The sequence below is a fragment of the Euwallacea similis genome, chromosome 1 (assembly GCF_039881205.1).
Source record: "Euwallacea similis isolate ESF13 chromosome 1, ESF131.1, whole genome shotgun sequence".
In the NCBI taxonomy this organism is placed as follows: Eukaryota; Metazoa; Arthropoda; class Insecta; order Coleoptera; family Curculionidae; genus Euwallacea; species Euwallacea similis.
Genome location: NC_089609.1, coordinates 4,391,394 through 4,416,972, shown reverse-complemented (window position 1 = coordinate 4,416,972; position 25,579 = coordinate 4,391,394). Strand labels below are relative to the sequence as shown.

The following is a 25,579-nucleotide window of genomic DNA, read 5'->3' as shown; positions in this document are numbered from 1 at the left end:
TGATAAAGCATTTCTGATTGTAGTGTTTGCTTTGCATACGATTTATTTACGGTTTAGTATATCGATCTTTTTAGTTTTGTTAGGTCTCACATGCGGCTAAGTAATTAAAATTCCTATTCTCTTATTCTTTGCTTTGATTTAATTCTTGAATTATTATTATCTAGGTCGACTTCTTATCAGGGGCAGCAAGAATTTAGGATAGAGTCAGTAGCGTGGCAAATTTTTCATGCTGCAAAAACCAATAATGAACAGTCTTAAAATCTATTATTTTATATCATAGAATCACTCAAGGAATATAATTTTAGCAGCAGAAAAGGCGTAAAATGCCAAGAAACAGAGATCTGCAAACCCTTCATTTCCGAAATACTGGGTGTCAATTATAAACATTTTTTTTTCTAGATCTCAAAGTTCCGGGTGATACTTTTTCTAGATTCATGCCCCATTTTATAATAGACATAGTAATACATATTATTTCTTATGAGTCAATTATGTACTATCGACCACAAAAGTGGCCGACCAGTTTCAAATTAATATCGCTTGCGGTACTATGGGTTGGATACCTTTTTTTTGTCACACTTGACCTAGATTACTTTTTATTGGATCCTCCTTTTTGTGTATCATACTATCGGCCACAAAAGTGGTCGACCACGCTAAGGTTCAAAATCGCTTGACGCGTATTCCGAGCGAAGGTACCTTATCAGTTCACAAAAAATGATCCACAACAAAAACGTTGTGTCGAGTGAATAAATTTAGAATTTTACATCGAATACCAAGCTTGCCGGAATATTTTCAGGATGATAATTTCAAATAAATCATTTCTGCTAGTAATTGTGTGAAAACATCACTATATTATCATTGAATTTTGTAAATTGCAAAAGTTGATATGGCTATATAATTGTTTAAGATGAAAACTAAAAAAATACATGTTAAATTCAATTATAACCAAAATAAACAATTTACAAAACACTGTAGAACAACTTACTAAACTTCAAGACTTTTATTAACAATAATATTTTGCTGGGAATTAGGAATTAACTAGTCCGACTGTTTCCTACCTCTTACTTAACAATCAAGTGATTTCTATGTCACAAAAGTTCTTTAGACAAAAGATGACATAAACGTCGTTTTTCGTAATGCGTATGTTAAAAGGGAAAATTTCAAGACACATTTTTTTCGGAAATACAGTACGATCGAGAGAAAATAAACTTAAAATTTATATAAATAAATGACAAAATAAAAAATAAACAATTCTAATAGCGGATTACTCCCCCATTGGCGTCGATGACATCTTGTAGCCTCCGGCCCATTAAACCCACAGGGTTTTGACACAAGGGTGAACCTCTAACCGCATTCCAGATTTGGTTGCAATGTGCCACCAAATCTTCGGTAGTACGTTCATTGTTATTGTGCCATCTTTGAACCATTAGGCCCCATAAATTTTCTATGGGGTGTAGGTCTGGTGAATATGCAGGCCAGGGAAGATTATTTATGTCTGGATGCTAGTGATACCAGCCCTTCACGATGTTTGCGCGATGTATCCTAGAGTTGTCATCAACATAATTGATGACAGGCATTTCTGCCACAGGATACAAAGTACGAACAGAAGGAAGCATAACTTCGTCGAGCATCCGAACGTACTCAATAGAATTCGCCCTTGTTTCAAAACTTGCAAGTTCGCCGAGACTATCAGCAGACATCCACCTATAGAAGTTAATCCGTATTCGGCCGGACCTTCTGTTCAATACAATATAGCGTTCATCGTATCGAGTATTATGAGGTCGCCATAAATGTAGCCTGCCGTTTTCGCTTGACAAAAAAGTTTTTTCGTCAGTAAAAATAGCATTTGCCCAATCGAAATTTAAATACTCTTGGGCAAATGCTAAGCGGGCCTGTTTATGTTGCTCTGTCAGAGCAAGTTTCGTTACTGGTCGCCGATTATGAAGACCCTCTTTATGAAGAGTCCTTCGGATGGTCTCCATACTTACATCCCAACGTACAGCGTACTGGTATGTTCGTCGGAAACCACATTCCCGAAAATCGATGACCAGTTCCTGCCGCTGGTCGTCCGACAACTTAGGGGGTCTACCAGGCCTGGGTCGCTCGTCTACGTGATCCTCGACCCCATAACGGGTGATCCAGCGATGGACGGTCTCCCTCTGAAACGAGATCAAAATTGCATGGGCAAAAAAAATGTTTAAAACCTCTGAAATTTGAGTTTCTGAACAGCTATTTTTCCTATATGTATAACACAACCGACGTCTCATAGACTTTTTGCTCAACTCAAGATGAAATTCTTGCCAGAAGTAACAATATAAACAAAAAAAGTCCCCAAATTTAAGCCAGTGATAAAGTTACCTTAATTGAAAAAAGACAATCTGATTACGTACCGTAATATTCAACTCACGACTAATTTCGGAAATATTGCACCCCTGTTCGTACAAAAGCAATATATTATTTTTTACGTCATTGCTCAGATTCGGAGCCATTGCGCCTTAGCGATAAACTGAGAAAATACCAAAAAATAAAATTGTCTCAATGAATTGGCCCAGCAATACATGTTTGTGTGCAAAATACTGATGTACTATCGGCCACAAAAGTGGTCGACCAGTTTCAAATCAAAATCGCTTGAGGTATTGTGGGTCGGATACCTTTTTTTGTCACACTTGACCTAGATTACTTTTTGTTGGATCCTCTTTTTTGTGTATATACATCAATATTTTGCAACATGTATTGCTGGCCCAATTCATCAAGACAATTTTATTTTTTGGCATTTTCTCAGTTCATCGTTAAGGCGCAATGGCTCCGAATCTGAGCAATGACGTAAAAAATAATATATTGCTTTTGTACGAACAGGGGTGCAATATTTCCGAAATTAGTCGTGAGTTGAATATTATGGTACGTAATCAGATTGTCTTTTTTCAATTAAGGTAACTTTATCACTGGCTTAAATTTGGGGACTTTTTTTGTTTATATTGTTACTTCTGGCAAGAATTTCATCTTGAGTTGAGCAAAAAATCTATGAGACGTCGGTTGTGTTATACATATAGGAAAAATAGCTGTTCAGAAACTCAAATTTCAGAGGTTTTAAACATTTTTTTTGCCCATGCAATTTTGATCTCGTTTCAGAGGGAGACCGTCCATCGCTGGATCACCCGTTATGGGGTCGAGGGTCACGTAGACGAGCGACCCAGGCCTGGTAGACCCCCCAAGTTGTCGGACGACCAGCGGCAGGAACTGGTCGTCGATTTTCGGGAATGTGGTTTCCGACGAACATACCAGTACGCTGTACGTTGGGATGTAAGTATGGAGACCATCCGAAGGACTCTTCATAAAGAGGGTCTTCATAATCGGCGACCAGTAACGAAACTTGCTCTGACAGAGCAACATAAACAGGCCCGCTTAGCATTTGCCCAAGAGTATTTAAATTTCGATTGGGCAAATGCTATTTTTACTGACGAAAAAACTTTTTTGTCAAGCGAAAACGGCAGGCTACATTTATGGCGACCTCATAATACTCGATACGATGAACGCTATATTGTATTGAACAGAAGGTCCGGCCGAATACGGATTAACTTCTATAGGTGGATGTCTGCTGATGGTCCCGGCGAACTGGCAAGTTTTGAAACAAGGGCGAATTCTATTGAGTACGTTCGGATGCTCGACGAAGTTATGCTTCCTTCTGTTCGTACTTTGTATCCTGTGGCAGAAATGCCTGTCATCAATTATGTTGATGACAACTCTAGGATACATCGCGCAAACATCGTGAAGGGCTGGTATCACTAGCATCCAGACATAAATAATCTTCCCTGGCCTGCATATTCACCAGACCTACACCCCATAGAAAATTTATGGGGCCTAATGGTTCAAAGGTGGCACAATAACAATGAACGTACTACCGAAGATTTGGTGGCACATTGCAACCAAATCTGGAATGCGGTTAGAGGTTCACCCTTGTGTCAAAACCCTGTAGGTTTAATGGGCCGGAGGCTACAAGATGTCATCGACGCCAATGGGGGAGTAATCCGCTGTTAGAATTGTTTATTTTTTATTTTGTCATTTATTTATATAAATTTTAAGTTTATTTTCTCTCGATCGTACTGTATTTCCGAAAAAAATGTGTCTTGAAATTTTCCCTTTTAACGTACGCATTACGAAAAACGCCGTTTATGTCATCTTTTGTCTAAAGAACTTTTGTGACATAGAAATCACTTGATTGTTAAGTGAGAGGTAGGAAACAGTCGGACTAGTTCATTTCTAATTCTCAGCAAAATATTATTGTTAATAAAAGTCTTGAAGTTTAGTAAGTTGTTCTACAGTGTTTTGTAAATTGTTTGTCTTGGTTATAATTGAATTTAACATGTATTTTTTTAGTTTTCATCTTAAACAATTATATAACCATATCAACTTTTGCAATTTACAAAATTCAATGTTAATATGTGATGTTTTCATACAATTACTAACCGAATTGATTTATTTGAAATTAAGAGCCTGAAAATATTCTTGCAAACTTGATATTAGATGTAAAATTCTAAATTTATTCGCTCGACACAACGTTTTTATTGTGGATCATTTTTTATGAACTGATAAGGCGCCTTCGCTCGAAATACGCGTCAAGCGATTTTGAACCTTAGCGTGGTCGACCATTTTTGTGGCCGATAGTACATATATAAATACTAATAGATACCTAATTGAGAATAACTTAAAAATGGTAACAGATTTTTTATTTGTAAAAAGGAAAAAGGTTCTAAACTAAAAAACAAAATTCAGCTTTTTTGGAAGAAGTGACCAGTGGCGCGCCAGAAAAAAGTTATCAACAAGTCATTGAATATTTTTAAACGATCCGCTAGTTGTTTTTCAGAAAACAAAAATTTTCTTTGAAGGTAGAGGTTCTTTTCAGTTTTTTCGGCAAATTAACAAAATATACAGGGTCTATGGTAGAGCGATATAAAGTTTTCAATGGGAGATAGATGAGGTCATTTTGAATCTATGTAACCATATTTATCCTTATACAAAGTCTTATTGCTTTTGAAATATCGACCTTCTCAGATTTTTATACGAAATAATTCTGTTAATATAATGAAGTTAATTTTTTTTCTCTAATGTGGCGTTAGTTCGGTAAATTTAAATAGTCTTAAAAACTTCTCAATTGTATACTCTTTAAAATAATATATGACATTATGTCAAAATTATAGTTCACAAAATTAAAAAAGAAAAGGAAATATTACTCACATCAAGAACATCAGCGACATTAAATATAAATAAGTATTAATCATTTTAAAAATTCTAGCGCTAGTTCTAATTTAAATAATACTACTATTAATTAATTTTATTTTTGAAATGATACCTTCCATTTTTAATGCATTTACTTACCCCATTTACTCTGTTCTCCTCACTCTTCCCTATCGGACGATATTTGAAAAACAATAAGACTTTGTATACAGACAAATACGGTTATATAGATTCAAAAAGACCCCATCTACCATTAAGAACTTTCTATCGCTCTACCAAACACCCTGTATAATTCGTAGTGATCTTCAATAGAAATTGCGTAAGGTTTCTGTTGAAGATCTGTCGAATTCGTTACAAATGATGACCTCTGATTGACGTAGTTCAAGTTAGTTTCCTCTTACGCTCCTATCTACTCTTTGCTTCTTCGAACTCCTTCATATCCATAAATGATTCGGTTAGTTTTAATTGTTACTCTCTATCTTTAATTTTTATTGAAAGTAAAACAGTCAATATGTTAGAATCGCCCTCTTATTAAAGGATTAGCAGTATTGAAGTAATTAAAGCACGTTGTACTTGTTCCTGCATAAAAAGACTTACTAATGCAGAGTTGTAAGGGAATAAATTTTAAAACGGGCAAATAGCCAGAGTTTTCATAGGTTGATGCAGAAAAATATATAAATATTTTTACGTCCACTGGCAAAATTCCTTGATTAAAATGCAAATTTTTTTTATTTTCCATATGAAATAAATGCAAAGAACAAACGGAATGATAATAGACTCCACATATTAACTTGTAATTACTCAAAATTCTTCAAAAACTCCTCTGAAGCCTTGATGAGCTGCTGGAGCCTCTCTCTTGTAGCCGAAGTCTGGTGCTCCTTCAATTTCTCTTTAGCGTGAACGATCCCACACCGATATCCAGTTATATTATGGAAAACCAGGATTTTCCTATCCGCAGCCACCAAAAGATACTTTCCAGAGGCATCAAAGAGAAGGGAGCTAATATGATCTGTGGAGCCATAAGATAAAGGCTTGAAAATCATGAAATCAACGAGGAATCTTACCTTCAGACAAGTTTTCGATAGTGTAATCCAACTTTCCAGTCATGGTAGAAAAAAACTGGAGATCACTTGCATTGGCAACAACCAAGACTTCAGCATTGGGTGATAAGGCAACTAGTGAGCTGTTTGAGGCCAATTCATAATGTCCAGATATGTCCAGTCTAGCATCTTGACCTTGCTTGTAATTCACTAGTTGAACAGAAATATTTTCAAATTTTGGAACCACTTAACACCAAAGCCTCTATCGTCGTTGTTTAGATTAGTTTGCAGCATCAACGAAGAAATGAGGTAATGTGGCGGTATTTTACCTTTGGTATCAAAAAGCCTCCATGTCCCATCTTTAGAAACTGTGGACATATGGGACGAATCTACGTCAAAAGCTACATCATAGACCCCGGAAGTGTGACCTCCAAGAGTTAGTTGTGGTACTTGCTTCACCTCTTTGAATTCGCCCGATTTGTCGAAGGTTACCTCCCATGCTTTAGCTTCAGGAGTAAAACCTGAATAGGTGCAAATTATGAGCGCTGTTTCGAAATTGGTGCCATATTCGTGCGTTAAAAAAAACTAAAAATTAGGTGATACATCATCAATCATACCGTTGTTTTGTATTACCTAAGTCCAAATCATGGACAATTACAAAAAAGGTTAAGTAGGTAAGTATTTGACGTTGAATCGCGATTGAAGCTATACAAAGTGTTATTGCAGCATGGTATCATCTAAATTGTGCTCTTTTCTCTTCTTGTCTTAACCATGAAAATGTGCGATTGTGCATATTATTCTAATTAGTTTTTAATAAAAAGAAGGGGCAAGAGTATTATAGATCTAAGTGAGGCCTAACAAAATGATTGGGCAGGAATGCGTTAGATAATACACCTAACACACTTTCTCATAGGGGCAAGTGTGTGTTAGATCTCAGTAAGGTTTAACAAAATAGTGGTCTGTTATCTAGATATAAGTTCTATTGTAATAATGCGGTAATCTACAGGGTGTCCGAAAATAACATTGCAATATATTGGAGAGTGATTCTAGAGATTAAAATAATAAAAATAGTTCTTATAAACATATCTCAAAAATTGCTCCTTAAAGGGACAAAAACTTTTTAGATGGGGAGCTTTGAAGATGGTTTTTCGCAATAGTTTTAAAACGGTTTGCGCTAAAATTATTAAATTTGGTATATCTTAATAAATTGGTCTGAAAAAACTTTTTTTTTAATAATTGCAGATTTTTGTCAGGGGCGTCGTATATAGGGAGTCTCTTACGTAGATATTGCCCTAATATTTTTTTGTTTGTGACATTTATTAATTTTTGAACTCAAATTACCGAATCGCAAATATTTTTAAGTAAAAAAAGATTCTCTTATTTCATGTCGTGAGGATAGATCGTGTTCCAAAATAATTAGTTTTTTATAAACCAATGCACGATTACATGAACATCGAAATCTATAAAGAAAAGGGTAAGAGGATGTATTAAGATGAACGAAGGCCATTTTCAACATAAATAAAATGAGTGAATAAGTGACGAATTTTTAATAATATTGTTATTATTGCGGACTAACGAAAAAATATTTCTATTACAAGGATGCCTGCTATGTTTATTAAGATGCATTTCTATATCCACGTAATTGTGCATCGATTTATAATAATACATTTTTTTAACAACAAATTTATATTAACAAATTTTAACGAGTTGAAATGAGAGGACCTTTTTTAATTAAAACGATTTGCGATTCAGTAGTTTGAGTTTAAAAATTAAGAAATGTCAGAGACAAAAAAGTTAGGGCAACATTTACGTAAGAAACCCCTTGTATATGACGCCTCTGACTAAACTCTGTAATCATTAACACAAAAACAGTTTTTTCATTCCAACTTATTAAAGTATACCAAATTTTCTAATTTTAACGCAAATCGTTTTGAAAAAACCATCTTCAGAGTTCCCCCTTTAAGAGGCGCTAACCCCTTTTAAGAAGGAATTTTTAGAATATGTTTATAAGAACTTTCTTTTATTATTTTAATGTCTAGAATTACCTCCGAAAATATTTCAACGTTATTCCCGGACACCCTCTATATTGACTTACTGTTAACATTACAGACAATAATGAGTTCACAGCACATTGCTACAGCTACAAATATACCACAAATTGGAGAATAGCGAACAATTTGTTGCACATTGTTAATTTAATTAAAATTGAGCATTTGTATAAAATTTTAAAAATCGTTCGTTCAATTCCAACACTTCTGGTTATTCACGATAACAGAGTGAAAAAATTACCTGATGCTACAACAAAACGTCCACAAGGAGATATCTTTGCGCATGTAGTGCTCATCAAGAAAGTGTCCACCTTAGCCAGTTGGTCTCCTTTTAAGTCCCATATTACCAGATCAGTCTTGTTAGAGCAGGTCATGATGAATTTTCCATTACTGGCGATACCCATGCCAATTACATCTGTTTCATGGGCCTTAAAATACATTTCCTGGATTACTATTAATAATTAAAAATATTGGCAAAATAAGCCACCTAAATTCGGCACCTACTTAAAATTTAGTTTATGAACGTAGTAAGGGTGTGGAAATAGGTTCACATGTTCAGAGAATGTTTCGTTAACCAGTTCGATGAAAATTGGTAAGTAAATTGAACAATTGAAAATAACCTTTTTTCGAAGCGAAATCGGGCTTTAAAGTAGATTCCCAGGGGCATTCACTAAATTCGGGTTATTCTAATTTTTTTTTTAATTTAGTGTCCTGACAAAGCAGTTCCAACGGGAAGGGAAATAGCATGAAATTCTTTATCTAACGAGATGTTTTCGAAGTAAATTAAACAACTGGAAAGTATTCTTTTCCGAGGAGAAATCCGGTGTTAATTTCGGTTCTCAAATATGATCATAAGTTATGAATAACCCCGAAATATTTTTTTAAACTGGGAACAAAACTCATTCAATCATCGCTATTTAATGAAACCGCTTCGAAAATCCGTTTAAAATTCGAAAAATTGTGTTGGTGCTTTAGATAGTGAGAGCGTGTTTCTTTCCATTGCTAATTTAATGAAATTCTCCTATTTGCATTTCTCTTGTATTATAAATTGTAGTTATAAATTACTTGATAATAAATTACCGCTACAAAATTTTGCGTGACTAATAAGTAACAAAAATAAATAAAAAAAACAACGGAAAAAACATAAAGTCTCTAATACTATATTTTACCTATCACACGTACAATGATTAGTGAACTCTTCACAGGAAAATTACCTTGGTACCCTTGAAAATGCGGAATATATCGTACATTTTAAGCAAATAGCTCTCATAACTGATCTAAATGCCTATTTTAGGAAATAACCCACTTTAATAGCGGCTAATTGAAACGAGGTACTGTAGACAAACGGTAAAATGATTATTGAACACAAAAAAACCCATTAATTTTAGCTTTTCTATCGGTTAATACACAATTTATTGGTCAAATATTGGATGATGATTTATTGGCGGTAATTACAGTTGGTTATTAATTTATGTATCTTGTCAATAAGGTCACTGAAAGTATCTATTTATAATAACAATAGATAGCAGAAACACTTAGCAGACTACTTAAGCAATACCGATGATGATTATTATTATTGTTATTGTGCTTTGAATGTTTTATTTTGCATCAATAATTTTCCCCAATTCTCCCATAATTTATCCACTGCAAAAAAGTCAATTTCGCCTTCGCAATAGGTCTGTGCAACTCGACCAATGCTCCCAGGTCGCCCAAGGCCGAAAAAAACGGCGACCCACAAATAGGGAATTGAATGCTCATTAACCGCTTTCCATCTCATTACTTCAATTTGTTTTTACTCAATCCTGCAACTGGGTATAATCACTGATTAAGACTTCCTACCTTGGGAAAGGTGAGAGCTTTGTTAGCTGACAACCAGCCATCCTTCTTCTTCTCCACCTTGTAAACCTCCAAGGAGTTCTCGTTGAACCTATGAATGATGAAGGCTTTGCAATCTGGACTCCACTTCACATGGGTGGCGAAGTCGAATTCTACGTTGACTCTTAGGGATTTTCTTTCCTTATTCGCCAGGTCTTTAGCTTCCCAAATGAAGACGGTCCTATCTAAAAAAGAAAGAAAATTTTGTTTTTGCCATGTTATGCATTCAAAGAACCTTAAATAATTGTCATTCAAGGGTAGGAATGCAGTTGATAAACCCACCTATTGTTATTTAACTATGTAGGGAATTATGCATGAACCACATATTATTGTTGTGTTTTATATAAATTTAGAGCACTTCCTACCCGAATATGCTGCGTCCTGAAGTGTAAAATCATAAATCGTTGGTATTGAGACTAATGACTATATCTGCATTGTGAAACAAAAATAGGAAAGAATGACAAGACGTGGGTTGAATATGAATTATCAATGGTAATAAATATGTATCTAGGAGGAAGAAAAAAAAATTCTCGGTCCTGGTTTCCTGAACGTATGTCCAGCCTACCGGTTTTCAATAGGGTTACCTACAGTATATACAAGAATCCCTGTGTTTCTATACAACTCTAATTGATCTTACAAGTATATGTTGTAAAAAACTTGCCATCAGTACTTGCGAAAGCGATTTAAACTTGTGATTCTTATATTTTAAGCCCATTTGGAGTGGAGTGTGTGGTGGAACGCATCAACTAGCAGTGGTGAAAATAGCTTAAGATTAATGAATTCATATGAAGATATGTTTAGATTATAATTTAAATTTATTTAATTATTAAATAAAGATTATAATTTAAATTACAATTTTAATTAATTAAAGACTTTAAGTAATAATATTAATAAAAATTAATACAAAATATCTTTTAAAATTGTACACTTCTGCGACACTGATGGTATAGCCTCCAGGGACAGTTCCGGGTCGTGGTAGGTTTGGACACAGAAATTCCAAGGTTTTTAGTGGGTAGGTACTTTGATGAATCCCACACCACCCGTCCGGTCGGGGGTCTTTTTGAAGATTTTTTTAGTGAAATAAAATTATCGTCTCAACGAGCTCTATTAAATGCCGCAAACTGCATGTCAATATGTTTTAAACTTACTGGGAAACAGCATCACTTTGGTCCTCAATTTTTGCTATTTTTTGGTGCCGAAAAGGACGGTTCGAACAAAGTACCTTTCCATGGCTCCGCGGCCACTACTGAGGTATCTCAGATCGACATAGAATGCTTATGACTCCATAGGACTCAGGATAAACAGCACATTAAAAATTTCGACATTTTTTTGAAAAAAAAAATTAATATAAACGACTTAATAAAGGGAGAGTAGTATCTAATACTTTACTTCCATACAACTCCCCTTTCCCTTCATCGCCCATCCTATGTAACTTAAGTAAATTGTGTATTTCTCATTTTTTTTCTATATATCACATGCATCAAGATCTGGTTTGTTAATTAAACTCCCAAATTAATTAACTAGGAACAAATGGTTTTGTGAAGATTGGTAAAAGATGAAAAAAAGACGTTGCATATTCAAGTTGAGCACAAGGGAATTAAAGGAAATGGATGTCAATTTTTATAACCAGAACTGAATTGATTATTTAATATACAAGGTGTCCATTTGACAGCCCCTCAGACTCCTGTAAGTGAATTTGTGATTTCATAAAAATTAATTATGGAGATCTGTATGAGGCTAATGAAGGTCAATTTTACAATTAGGGGCCACCGTACACGGTGTCACAAAAAAGCAGGACATAAAGTGTATTTTTTTTAATGAGACCACCTACGTTTTTTTCCCATGATAGAATTCTCTCTTGAGCCTGTGTTAGGTCCTAGATTTTTTTGCCCTGGGATATAGTAACTTGAAGCTATGACGTTTTGAAAGAAATTTTAAACACTTGCAGTGCTTCATAAAAAAATGATATGACAGTTAGCTTAAGCTAGATTTTGATAATTTTAGGATGGATTCTCGTATAAAATCCCTTTAGTAGGCAGAAATACTCATTTAGCTAAAAATGCATACAGGGTGTTCACAATAACAACTTTAATTTTTACTTTTTTAACTTTAATTTTTTAATTTTTTTCAAAAAGCATGATGTGATTTTTAAGACACAGGATACGAAAGAAATTTCGATTTTATTAGTTCTAGTATAAAATAATATTTGTCTTAAATGCTCATAGAATTATTAATTATTTCAGGTTAGTTCAGGTCAAGATTTTTACTTAAAATCTTAAAAATTGTTAGATAAATAAGGAATCTTATATTACCACTGAAATCTACGTAAAAAGATCTGTGAAAATCCGTTTTCAACATTACAAAGTTCTTTTTAATAAAAAAATTACAAGAGTCCGAAAATGCAACAATTTCAATTTCACTCTGTATTAGAGAAACAAAGAGACGTATAAAAAAATTGTTTGAATCATGATTTAATTCTTGAAAAAGTAACATAGTATTTCATAAACCATTTTTAAGCAAAATTCCTTAATAACTCCATCAAAAATAGAACACCCTGTACATGTGTAGAATTGCAATAGGTATAGAATCACAGTATGTGCAGAATTACAGCATCCATTGTATTGGTACTAGTGACGAAATAAAGCGAGTTTAATCACATTAATAAGATTGAAAAAAAAAAGTACTTAGTAATCATACGAATTTTTTAATATATGAAAAATTATCCAAAAGTTGTACTTTTATTGGGTTGAAAAATTTATCGAAAAAAATCCGTTACATTTTACCAAAACTCATGAAATGAAACTTTTTGAAACGGCAAATACGTTTTTGACCTTATTTAGTTTTCGAAATTTCACTCTGCCACTGCTTTACCAAATGTTTGCTGTGCAATTATGGGAGGCGTATGCATTCATAAAGGCGGAATAATTGTGTAAATAATAATAATAACGAACCAAACAATGCGCTTCCAAGGATTATATAACGGCCCAAGTACAGAATAATTATCATTCAACGCAAGGAAAATTATTATTGTTGCAAAAAATGGCATGCACGTACTGCCGCAATGGTTCTACGTTCAAAAATGTTATTAGCGGTTTTATTGCATATGCAGTACCACTTTATTGCACTGATCTGGGTTATGTGGTACCGAATTAAGGCAGCACTAAAAAGCTTGGTCGCCGGCACAACTCTTTCTGTTATCCTTTTCTAGTGTCCATTTATTAATAAAATTTTTCCAATATTTTTCTGCATTTTTTATCGTCCTTTGCTACCACGGCGAGAAAACACCAATTATTATGACACAGATCTAATATCATTAAAAAAATTAGTTGCGATTTTGGAATGCGATAAAGCCAAGGCTTTTCGCGAAATAATAATAATTGGTCGAATGTTTTCGTGGATTTTAGTACCCGTGCGTATATTACATTGTTAAATAATTCCAGTTGATATGATGATGTAATGAGAAATTGATCTTGCGTCAATGATAAAGAATTTCTATGCCACAAAACACTAATTAGTTATTAAAAGATTACGGGCAAAGTCTAGAATTGCAGCTATAGGACGAATGTTTAGCTTTGGTTACTGATACAAGTGTGAACAACTGTGGAAGATGATTAAGGCGTTTAAAGGATGTCATAACAAACGGGCATATTATGCTTTCTAACAGTATCCCAAGTTCAAAAAAAAAAAATTATTAAGGTTAATTACAGCATTGCAATGCTCCTTTCATATAAGCATTTGTTCTGTTACTTAACAGTATAGCACTAAAAAGAGAAATTTCCTCCTTTCAGCACTTTCACTAGTGCGTGGGTCCAATAAAATGGTAAGTAGATATACTCCTGAGGAGTCTTTGCACAGAGATTTTCGTGCATAACCCATTTTTTCTCACATGAGAAACGGTGACCCAGAAAAATTTTACTTTGATATTTCTTGTTCCTGATATGTGCATATGAGAAATAGAGGAAGAGAAAATGGGAAGATTCACATTTTATGAATGTTTCAAAACTCCGAGTACGTGAGCTTTCAAATGTTCCCCGAAGGAGGCTCATAAAGGAAAACTTAGAGCTCAGGACATCTTATGAAACACTTTTCCTGAGTCTAAACCTCCACAATACTGTGCTACAAAAAATAACTACACTTTTCGAAAGGTCTGAAACTGAATTAGCCTAATTAAGTCACTTTTACTTTCATCGAAACAATGGATGTGTCGTCTGCCAATTTGATCATCACCATAGAAGTAACTGGGCGTAACGTTTCACAACCTTGTGAAGATAGTAATTATACGCCAACTGGTTACGTTGATGATGATGATGCCTCTTTGATTCGATTTTTTTTGAAGATTTTATTATGCTGTAGTCGGGCAAGAGAAAGTACCCGCCGTAGAAAGTTGCTAAATAATTTTATTTTTAAATCGTACACTGATGATGACTGTGACTCGAGTCGTGTACACCGGATCATGTGGTGATATTTTTTTTCAAAAATTGAGCTTAAAAACAGTTGTCACGAGGATTTGCTGCAATTAATGGTGGTATGGTATGTTTCACGGAAGACTTGAGGTACAGAGATATTCGGACAAAAATAGCATTATATGACCTAATATGCTTTCACAATTTACTGGAATCCATAAATGACCTTCCTCTTAAAATTGACCTGCAGTTAAACTGGATATCTAACGGATAAGCCACAGAATAAACCTCGTTTCAAGCTGAAAGCTAGAATACAACTTGATCTTAAGTTTGTTTAATGCATAATGTAATTTTTATAATTACACGTAATTATTCAGAATCACCATTTGTCAATAATTTGGATGCTTTACAACTGACCAAGAAACAATTCCTTGTGAGTCTATTATTTTGTTTTACACATTAGGTATGAAACCTCTTTAACGTTTTTTGAGGTTTGGCGCTAGACATTATTGGACAAAATTAAAATGAAAATAAAAAATTAAAATTAATAAGATAAAAATCGCTTTTAAGCTCGGTGAAAATTGCCCGCAAATATCAATAGGTAACACTTAATTGGCAAACATAACTTCAGGATAAAAATAAAACAAGAGCGTGATAACATCTCAATGGGTATTTTTTTATTACAAAAATATTTCTTATTGATTTACAACGTGTTGTATTCAGACACACAGCCATTACGCCTTAAGAGTTGCTACATTATAAAAAAACATACAAAAGTATGATTATGCTTAATCTAATTAAAATTAATACTTATAAGTATTAGGACTGAGATCGAAACTTACACTTCCAGTGACGTGCCAAGAGTAAGCGTTGGGAAAAGCAGCGAATAGCTCACGGGCAGTGAAAGTCTAGATCTAAAGTGGGAAATGCAATTTTCCTGAAATTTACTGAAATCTCTGAATTTGTGGGAACTTAACAGAAAATTGATTGCATCAGCACCGATGTAGCACCTTGAGAGTCGCTTAACACTTATGTGACATACGTATAGAACGAAGTAAAAAGTTACAGCCACGCACAGTTTTCCATTACAACTCAATTAATTTTTTCTCGGGCCGATATTTAGATATAATTAGATTTGACCTCAGTATAAAAATTCCATGTCAAACCGTAACTTTCCAACGTATCAGCGTGTGATATGTGTGAATTTGCTGTACAATTAATGTAATTTCATGCTGCACCCTTACGACCTAAACATGGACGAATTTCCTTAACAACCTAAAATCGAAATATCACAATTTAGTCCTTGTGAAAACACTTGAGATTCTTTCGATGAAAGTACTTCCGTTTCTACCTAATACTATCGATTGTCTTAAGTATAAAAAAGTCTTAAATAGCTAAAGTTACCCTTAGGATGTCGGGTGAAAAACAAAACAAGTGAAATAAATGGTGGCAATTTAAATAAATAAAGCTGGCGAGCATGAAGAAGAGATCTCTGCAACGGTCAAATCGCATGTGCATGCAAAGAGCAATGTAACGATAATTAATGGAAAATTAATGTAAGAATAATTAAGATGAAACAATAACGCAGTTGAAAGCCAGTACGACTTGCGCCTTGTAAATCAGCACACGAGTCACAACCATTGACACAATTTAAGTCTTTTTCGCATCTTTTGGAGACATGCAAAAATCTTACTATTCAGCCACATATTCCAGGTTTTAAGCAGTTTTAGGCCAAAAAATTCGATTTGCACCTCATAAAAGGTGACGAAGATCGCTAGACACAAAGCTAACTTACACGTAGTAAAATCACTCATCAGGAACTATGTTTACCTAGTAATAAGAAAGGTGAGGGCGGGGCAGTGCTTTATCAAAATATTATAATCAGTCTTGATGGGTACTTAGTCGGTTCCACTGCGTCCTCTACTTGAGTACCTATTAGTATTCAGATCTCCTGTGAGATCCCTATAGCAAAATTCGCAGTCAAATTGGTTTGAATTCAAAAAATCATATTTAGATAAAATGCAAAACGATCGAAACAAGTCAAAATATTGGGTAAGGGGAGAGATGTTTAAGAGAAATTCGAGAAAAACGTCAGAAGATTATGGTACTGGTCACAGGTTTCTCCTAAAACCCTCATAATTCCAAAAAAATATAACCATGATTCCTGCATAGAAAGGGTATCTAATGCACCAAAATTGGGAAAACAACTATTAGAAGTCGCAAGATAAAGTCACTTTTAATTATTTTCCAGGATGGTTTTTAAATAAAAAATTAATAAAACACCCAAAAAGACTGTTTCAATACGCTGATGAAGCAGCTAATAACAATTTGGATAATCCTTGCGCAACCTGAACAACATCAGCTCCATGCACGCCCGTGCATCTTCAAACGAATCATGCCCGTTCATGCCAGTTTGAATTTCTTGATTCAAGCAAGTTTGCGCGAGGTTTTTCAACGACCGCCTGAATGGGAGCCCTTTGAAATGAGGGAATGTGAAAGAGGTGTCTACCACCGTTTTATGTATCAACTTGAGCCCTTTGAGGTCGTTTTCCAGCCCATGTCCTATCAAGACAGTTTCGCTGCTAACGAATTTCCTGATGTCCCTTTGCACTTGCGCCAATGATTTCGTCCGGTGTTTGATAAAATGATGTTCGTCTACGCCACTGTATCTTGTATTAAAATCTACGACTTCGTTCACGGGTTTTACGTATTCGTTGTAGACAGGGGTGCCGCTAATATCTACTAATGTTACCTTGACCACTTCAAGGCCCTTGACTGTGTAGGACATTTCGCAGTCTAAACTGTAAACACCATAATTGTTGTCCTCCCGTTTAACTTTCGGAGCTTCAGTTTCCACATAAGACGAGTTCACTGCAAAAAGGAGAAAGTATTTTTAAATGTTTGCACAGGTTAAAACAAGGTGAGAGAGGTTCGAGGTGCTGATTTTTATGTGAATGTCAAGTGATACCTCGAGCGTCATCAATACCATAAAGTGACACCAGCAGTGACAACAGGAAGTGACATGAATAACATCAAAGAAAAAAAACAAACTCTTCAATAAGACAACTAAAACTTAATAACAATTAATAACTTACCAACTAGCTCCCTAGGCCCAGCCCACACGTGAACCTTTGCCACGTCACATCCAGGAGACCCATGCATGCCCCCACAACAGCTGTACTGCATAGGACCGCACGTATCCCTCAAAGTTATTACTCTTCCAGGATGATACGTGCAAGGGTCCAGGGTTAAGTACTGTTTTGACGTGGTATAAAAAAAGGTACCACAACGCGAACAGACGCGCACTCGGGCGTCTTTCATCTTAATAGTACCAGGTAAAAGTTTCTTGGATGGAGAGCATTCTTCTGAAGCTGAAATTCGAGATGAAAAACACTGATTAGCTCAATATGGTTGAGAGTGAAAAATGAGTGTTCTAAGCATGGTCCAATAGTATCTTTTAATCGATGTTAACAACATTAACATCTAATTAATAACCTTTGAACAATGATTGGGTCTGTAAATTATTTTACAGTGCGCAACACAGTAAGTTAATAATTAATTACAGTGCGCAACACTTTCTGGTACTTAGTAGAAATTACTCTCACTGACTTATTATTTTTTATTTGCGAATTTAATTACATACGATGTCATGAAAACATCGATTCCCAGAATTGATTTGAAGCTGAATTTGATTCGGTAAAATATCAATAGAGAAAATTCAATGTCTTATGCTGGTACAATAACTTTTCTAACCGAAAAACGGTGATATGTCTGTGTCCTATTCTGCAATAACCTAATACTCACTAAACAACTCCCAGTTCTGGATTTGTAAGGTATGATTTCCTATGATCATATAATATTTTAAGAGGAGCCTTTATTCTTAATTATTTTTTCCTTTTTTTGTTAAACATGTTTTTTTCTTAATGACTTTTTATTTTTCATATTTTTATATTTATATTCATATTATTAACGGCGACATGCTAAGAGTTGGCGCTTTTTATCTTCAAATCATAAAAACCAAAACAACATATAGATTTGGTTCTTTTGGTAAATTAAAGAGCGCACAATTAAGCTTTTATATAGTATATGGTCCATTTTTATTTGTCATTTTTAAAAATTACGATATTCATATGACTTCAATTACAGGTGACTCCACTTAAATCAACTGATTTCGTTGAGGTTAAAGTAAACCTGAAAACATGTTTTTCTTTTCGGAAAAAAATGGAGATAAAACGTGCCAACATGTTGTAAATTCAACAAGCATCTCAAGGACTAAGGTCATTTGCGTGATTATAATATTTAATTATTAAATTTGAAAATTATTCCAATGCCAGAGAAATAAAATCGAGATTTTGCTTGGTTTCCTTGGAGTTGAAAGTTTAAAAACGATTATTGTTGTTGTGCCACATAAATCGTAAAAAATGCAAATAATATAATCGGGATTGGGAAAAAAAATTGTTTTATGACCCGTAAAATTTTTCCAAAGCAAAAGGCCATGGAATCGTTTGTTTCTCTTCCCTATTTGCCCATTTATTATTTTTGTTACATACATGGCTCATATCCTTTGCAACTAATAATGCCAAGCCCAACTATATCCTTTACTCACCTTCACTTCCACTACTGTCCTCCTCACTGCTACTGCTACTGCTACCACCACTTCCATTGCCACTATCAGCACTTTCATTCTTCGGGATGAACTCTTCAGCATTGACATCCCAGTTATGCTGCCTCCTGACAGCTACAGGATACATGCCGTAATGATAATAAGAAATATCTTGCGTCCTGTTTTGACAATGTTTGAGGCGAATTTGTATTTCTGGTCGAAGAGGATAACCTGAAGATCAAGTTAAATGAGTTAACAGTTCCTTAATAACTAGGATGGACACTTGCCTAGCCTTGCCATATCCTCTTTAGATAACTTGTACTTGTCCTTCAACATTTTAACAAAGATGTCCTCGGAAAAGATCATACCCATGAACTCCTTTAACGGGGACAATCCTTGATTTACCACACGTTTCGTCCTCCCCCTAACTTCCTCCACCATTTTCCTCTCCTCTCGAGGGAGGCGCTCTATCTCATTACTCTTTTTCGCCTCAATTTTCGTATCATTTTTGACCTGGACAGAGGCTGGCGTTTCTCGCTTACGATTTTTTCGCTGTCTACGAGTCAACCCCCTTGTGAAGGTGGGGCTCGGGGTGGGGCTGGAGTTTTCTTTGGTGCTCTCGGACGAGCTTGGTGAACTCTCCGAGGTTGGAGAAGCTTCACTGCGATCAAAATTCGACATACCGCCAGGATCCGGATCTTCTGGAGAAGAAAAAAGAGGATGAGTGTGTGAGTTATGAAGTCGCTTCAATGGGGGAGGACGCTTAAGATTCAGTGGAGCACTAATAATGTTACTTAAATTCGATAATACCGACGCGAGGTAAATGTAAATTTCTTTTAAATTCGTTGTATTTTTGACGAGAAAGTCAATATTTTGCCGTTTTGAGTTTACGCAGGTATTATGGCGATTTTAGGTATTTAATACCAATATTGTTTGAAAATTCGGTTCGTTGGTTTAGGATACTGTACATTATTGTTCTCGAGATTAAAAACGTATTGAAAAGGTTCTTGTTTGCGCTGCTATGATTTAATATAACCAAAACAATTGTTACTAATTCGCCACTATTTTCGCCAGTTGGGACACGTATTGCCGAATTAATAAATGAGGAAGGAAACATGACAAACAAATTCCTTAAAATCCGCAATAATAAGAATACTTAAGCACTGCAAATATATAAAATAAAATACGTAATTAGAAAGAACCCGTTAGTCATATATTTGAATGGTACCATTGCTAATTGTGTAAATACTCGTACACCCTCATTGAATAGGCAGCAGTAAACACTGATAAAGGCACCTCTATCATAATCTAGCCTTCTTAGAACAGGGAAAGGTGAAAAACATATAAATGTGACCACGATTTGATATACATTTCAATGAAAACAAAATTTATTTTTAGGAAGTGTTATAAATAAAAACCGCCCCATAAACATCCGCTTTGCTTTCGTTATGTTCTTACATCACTCAAGTAGAAAGGTGCCAAAAACTGGCAAAATCGAATAACGTCACTATGTTTTGGATTTTAAACACAGATTATTAATATAAGTGTTGACAACTTGTACCCAAACCCAGTTGCACTTGCAACACAACAGAGCACTATAAAAGCTGCAGAAAATAAATTTAACTTGACGTGCATAGAGGGACCTTAAGTTTGTAAATTCTTTACAAGGGGATATTTCGAAGAAAATGAATTAAGTTTAAGGTACATCGAGGTACCTAAGGCTCAGGTTACTTTAGGTTAATTAGTTCAAATTTGTAAATCATTTGAAAGGAGAGATAATTAAGAAAGTTAATAACTAAACTTGAGGTACATTGAGATACCTCAAATTTGTCAATCCTTTACAGGGAAAGACTTTGAAGAAAGTTGATTGAATTTGAAGAACACCGAAGTATCTGTAACTCAGGCTAATTCAAGTTTGTAAATCTATTTACAAGGAGAGACCCTGATAAAATTTTTTAAGAGACGATTTACTTTAAGTTTGACACCATTAAATATTTACAAGTATAATGTTTATTTTGAAGATAGATAAATTGTAAAAAAAAAGATAATTGCGCGTAATAAGACATGAGTAATCTTAAATATACTAGAAGATGGTGTGCTAATTTTTTAATTCTTGTATAAACAGTAAGTGGCTTGAAGGGGCATTGTCACTCTAAAAATAGTCGAGACAGTTGGACTTGAGATAAAAAAAGATTGTTTATAATTGGTGATACAGAAAATCTAACTACATTTGTATAAATAACAAGATTACTTACTTACATCATGATTAAGATCTCGCAAATGATCAGAGACTAAATTCGAAGAAAGCGATTTCGTTTCATTGCTCTTAACTGAATAAATTTCTCTATAACCGTATTTGGGATTTTCTGTAGGCTTATTTATATCCGTTATTCTTAAGGCCTACTCGAATATACAGAGTTTTAATTTTTATTTCGACGTCTTCTACATCTTTCCCGTCAAATAATAGAAAAAAGTAATCTTAAGTTGTAGAATTATATCTCTGTTACCTCGTAAAGTTGTCGAAAGAATCAATTAAGCATTGACAACTGACAGAATACTGCCTTTTTTAATTAAACATCCTGTATATTTCCCTTTAGAATAACATATTTTTCTTCCGATTTCAAAAATATACCACGTGGCCCCCATGTAGCCACACGTTGGTGATACATAGATTGGTACCTTGAATACCATTAGAGATGCAGAGACAACTAAATGGGTAAATGTGTTTTAAATAATTTTATAAGAAATTCATGTTGATTTAAAAGTTGCTTTAACTCTCATCGTTTTCGTGAAAAGTTGAACCATTTTTTGACAAACTAGAAATTTTCCAATTTTTCTGAAAAACTGTAACACAAAACAAAAAAATGCCATAGGGTTAAACTTTATTTTAAATAAGATGCCAGATTACGGTTGAATTTTTGTGTATTCATTGCAATTTGTTAAGATTATTTCTTGAGTGATCATTCTGATATTCAAATGACTTCGAAGTATCGATGTTTAAAATATAGCATTTTTTAAAATTTTGACAGTAATAAATCATTTTAGGAATTTTAAAATTATTTAGAAAAATTTTAGTATCTTTGCGAGCAATAGAATTTTTATGAAAAACGAAACACTAGCCAATAATCTGCTCTTATTTAATAATTTCAATGGAAATTACCTTTTTGGTAAAACGTCTTTCACGACTCCTATTTATTAAAAAATTGAGTAGTTTGCAAGAAAATACGGTATATCCAAAAAATAAAACTTTTATTTACGTTATTTATTTTCACTTAACTACCCATATCATTCACTATTGGCAAATATTCAAGCACCATGGAAATAAAATAAGCGTAAACCACTTAATTTCACGAAAACAACCTGTGAGTTGGCAATACGCATATTTTCGTAAACGTCGCAAACGTTGGGCTGATTGGCGAGAGCCCAACATGCCCCCAAAATTTACCCAATGGGATTGCATATTCGCGGGATTATCAGAATCGTTAAATCTTGCGGCGTTGCCGAAACATGCATGATTTCCTGCTTATAGGTGATAATTTTGAATACTCACCATCAGAACATGACACCAGGTACTTTCCATTAGGTGAGAAGTCCATATCCAGGACTCTGCCACCGTGGCCTTTTAATGTGGCTAGCAACCAGGGATGATTAAATCCTAGAGCAAATAAAAAGATTAAAAGAATATCATATATTAAGAACTAACTTTTTACCTTTGTCATTAGCTCTGGCAGTTCTTCTATTCTCCCGTTCCGCCAGTTTCTTCTTGGAGACTCCCTTCACCGAGCCGGTCTGTTCTTTCTTACGATGCTTGCCAGAAGCGTCAGCGGGAAAGTTCTTGACCTTGTCGTTCTTATCATCTGCAAAAAAATTATATGCGTCATAAACATATTGATCATGCTAGCAATGAGGGAAGTGCGTGTTGGCGTTGGTCAAATTTTATTTGGTTTCGTTATCTGACCTGACGCTCGCGTAATGAATGTTCTTAATTACTTCATTTACATCTTAACGCGTAGCTGTTGTCGTAGATCCAGATAATGGCACCAGAACAATTTATGTATGATAAAAGCAAGTCGTAGTGGACGGCTATTGGCATCTAATCTAAGTTCGAAAATAGCATCATGAGCCTTACTATTGACGATTTAAGTATTCTATTTCTCTGAACTGTAACGGAGTACTACTAAAATACTTTATTGACAATGTGAGAATTTTTCTAGTACTACGAATCTAATTCTCTTATCACCGTATGGTTTTTAAATTAGATTGATAGTCTCAGTGCGTGCACAAGGTCGATTATTGTAGTACTATACGGTTTGCGTATTTACTGAAATTAAGATACTTAAAGCAGTTTATGTGCTTTTGAATATTTGAATGCATTTTAGTGTTTTAACACAGTTTTTTCGATTTTTTACTTCTTTGTTGTGGCTACTTCTCATTTTTCTTTCAGCTGTATATTTTCTTCTGTTGTTATTTTTTTGTCTAGTTAAGTCGCGGCCGCATAGCAACCAAAGCAAAAGCTATGCTAACTAGATCCATAAATAATTTACCTTGCGTTTAATCCCAAACGAGAAACCAATAAAGGTTTAAAAGGCATTGCATCACCAAAAAGAAAAAGCACTATTAAATTGAGGCATTTCTCGGTGCAATAACAGGTGAATTTCACCTTTCTATTCCATTCAACCAAATTACCATAGTTCCAGTTGCGGGATCGAATGCCGGCGGTTTACGTAAAACCGTCTGTTTAGTCAATCGGATGTTTATGGGGAAATGATTATATTTGTCGGCTTGAAAGTTTCACTTTGCCGGTCATTACCTATTGATTCATTGATCAGGTTTTTGACTTAGAGGGAAATGCACATTTCACCGTAAAAAAGCAGGATGAAATTTTAATTCGACTTTAATTATTTGCTTTACGAAAATATGTTTTATACACCAAGGGCGTAAAGTAAATCATTATCACCCGGACATCAAGTCCCGATGCCTGCAACGCTGAGAGGTCTAAGCTTCACTACTAGATTTCATAAAATTGCAAGAAATTCATCTAAATTAAGCACAATTTAAATGCAAAATTCAGAAAGACGGATTGAATCATAAGATCAACAATTTCGAAGACAATCATAAGTAAAACACCATCAGCAGTGCTCAAAAATTCGGCACAGTCCTAGGCTGAACTAACCAGAGCCCGACAAGTCGTAAACAAAGCAAAAATTTTAATTAAATCACGATGTCGGCACTGTTCCCAGTTAAATTAAGTTTCCTAATTAAATTATTATCAGAATGATCAAGTGTCACTAATGTCACCAGTGAAATATTTAACTCCAGCAACACTAATCAAGCTTTATGTTTTTCCTCGAGTGCTCGTACGCGGTAGCGAAAAACTATTGCACGCTCTGGTCGTGGAAATCATGGTTTACCGCTGACCCGCAAAAGAAAATAAACCTGAAACTTTATGTTATCAATTCGACATTTTTTACTCAAGTTGGCTTGGGTAGTTTAACTCAACCAAAACTTCCATCATTTTAATTTATTTATAGTGAATGATTCACTCTTTTGGAACTTTAACTAACGACCGGAAAATTGCTAAGGAGATGTTGAAACAAACGCGTTAATTCTTGTATGTCGACATTGCGTTCTGCGTTACATAATCATGTAATCCGAAGCAATAAGGTTTTATGCCTGATCACGAATTGACACTTAAACAAACCGAGAACAATAGATCCGACAACGCCGCTTGGAAAATTGGGTTTTTAGATCTAAAGAGAACGGAATGAATTCCAAAAATGTTCTCGATAAGTCGGCCGAACTTCTTCAGCGGCATAACAAACGGTACATAACTGACCTCCTGCACTTCAATGGAAATAGACCATTTTTGGTTTTTGTCAGAGAGCTGTAACAGTGATCATCATTGGATCTTTTATACACAATTTTGAGTTTTACTACTAAATTTCTTAACTGGCAAGCGGTGAATCACAAAACATATAAATATTTTACATCTGAGTTGATTGCAACGCGTCATGGTAAAGGCAGGGCGCTTAGGTCAGACCTCAATTTACGCGCAATTACGATGAAATTTTATACTAAAATGGCTTCATCTTTAATCTGATTCATTTAGGAATTTTTGCACTTCTTGTTATTGGCGAAAAACTTTTAGTGCGTCACCACCATTCTGCATGCATCATTATACGTTCCGTTTGAATCTCATCTTCGTTGCGTGAACGAATCTGTAAATACGTGCGTAACACATCATTGTGTATGGGTAAAAGTTCATTCTCACTATACGTTCCATTTCCATCCCATATTCCGTAATTTATTATAAATTCACCCGTATGGATATGGAACGGAAACGGAATGTATAGTGAGAATCAACCCTGATCCATTCCGTAT

General features: G+C 34.7%; 1 protein-coding gene across 4 annotated transcripts in view; it reads right to left on the bottom strand.

Annotated features, from left to right (window-relative positions):
* Positions 1-5,954: 5,954 nt before the first annotated feature.
* Positions 5,955-25,579, bottom strand: part of LOC136414362 (transducin beta-like protein 2) — a 31,644-nt gene continuing 12,019 nt past the window's right edge. The window contains exons 2-8 of one of the 4 annotated variants that reach the window (XM_066398599.1): positions 22,909-23,055; positions 22,749-22,853; positions 10,157-10,377; positions 8,559-8,745; positions 6,599-6,790; positions 6,294-6,479; positions 5,955-6,238 (exon numbers count right to left, since the gene is read on the bottom strand). In XM_066398599.1, the coding sequence (XP_066254696.1) occupies positions 6,027-6,238; positions 6,294-6,479; positions 6,599-6,790; positions 8,559-8,745; positions 10,157-10,377; positions 22,749-22,853; positions 22,909-23,055 (1,250 nt within the window). In that variant the 3' untranslated portion in view covers positions 5,955-6,026. Of the gene's footprint in view, positions 6,239-6,293; positions 6,480-6,598; positions 6,791-8,558; positions 8,746-10,156; positions 10,378-15,250; positions 17,467-17,690; positions 17,967-19,201; positions 19,430-19,485; positions 19,900-22,748; positions 22,854-22,908; positions 23,056-25,579 lie in introns of those variants that run through there. The other 3 variants (XM_066398532.1, XM_066398379.1, XM_066398451.1) reach the window with 3 other exon arrangements.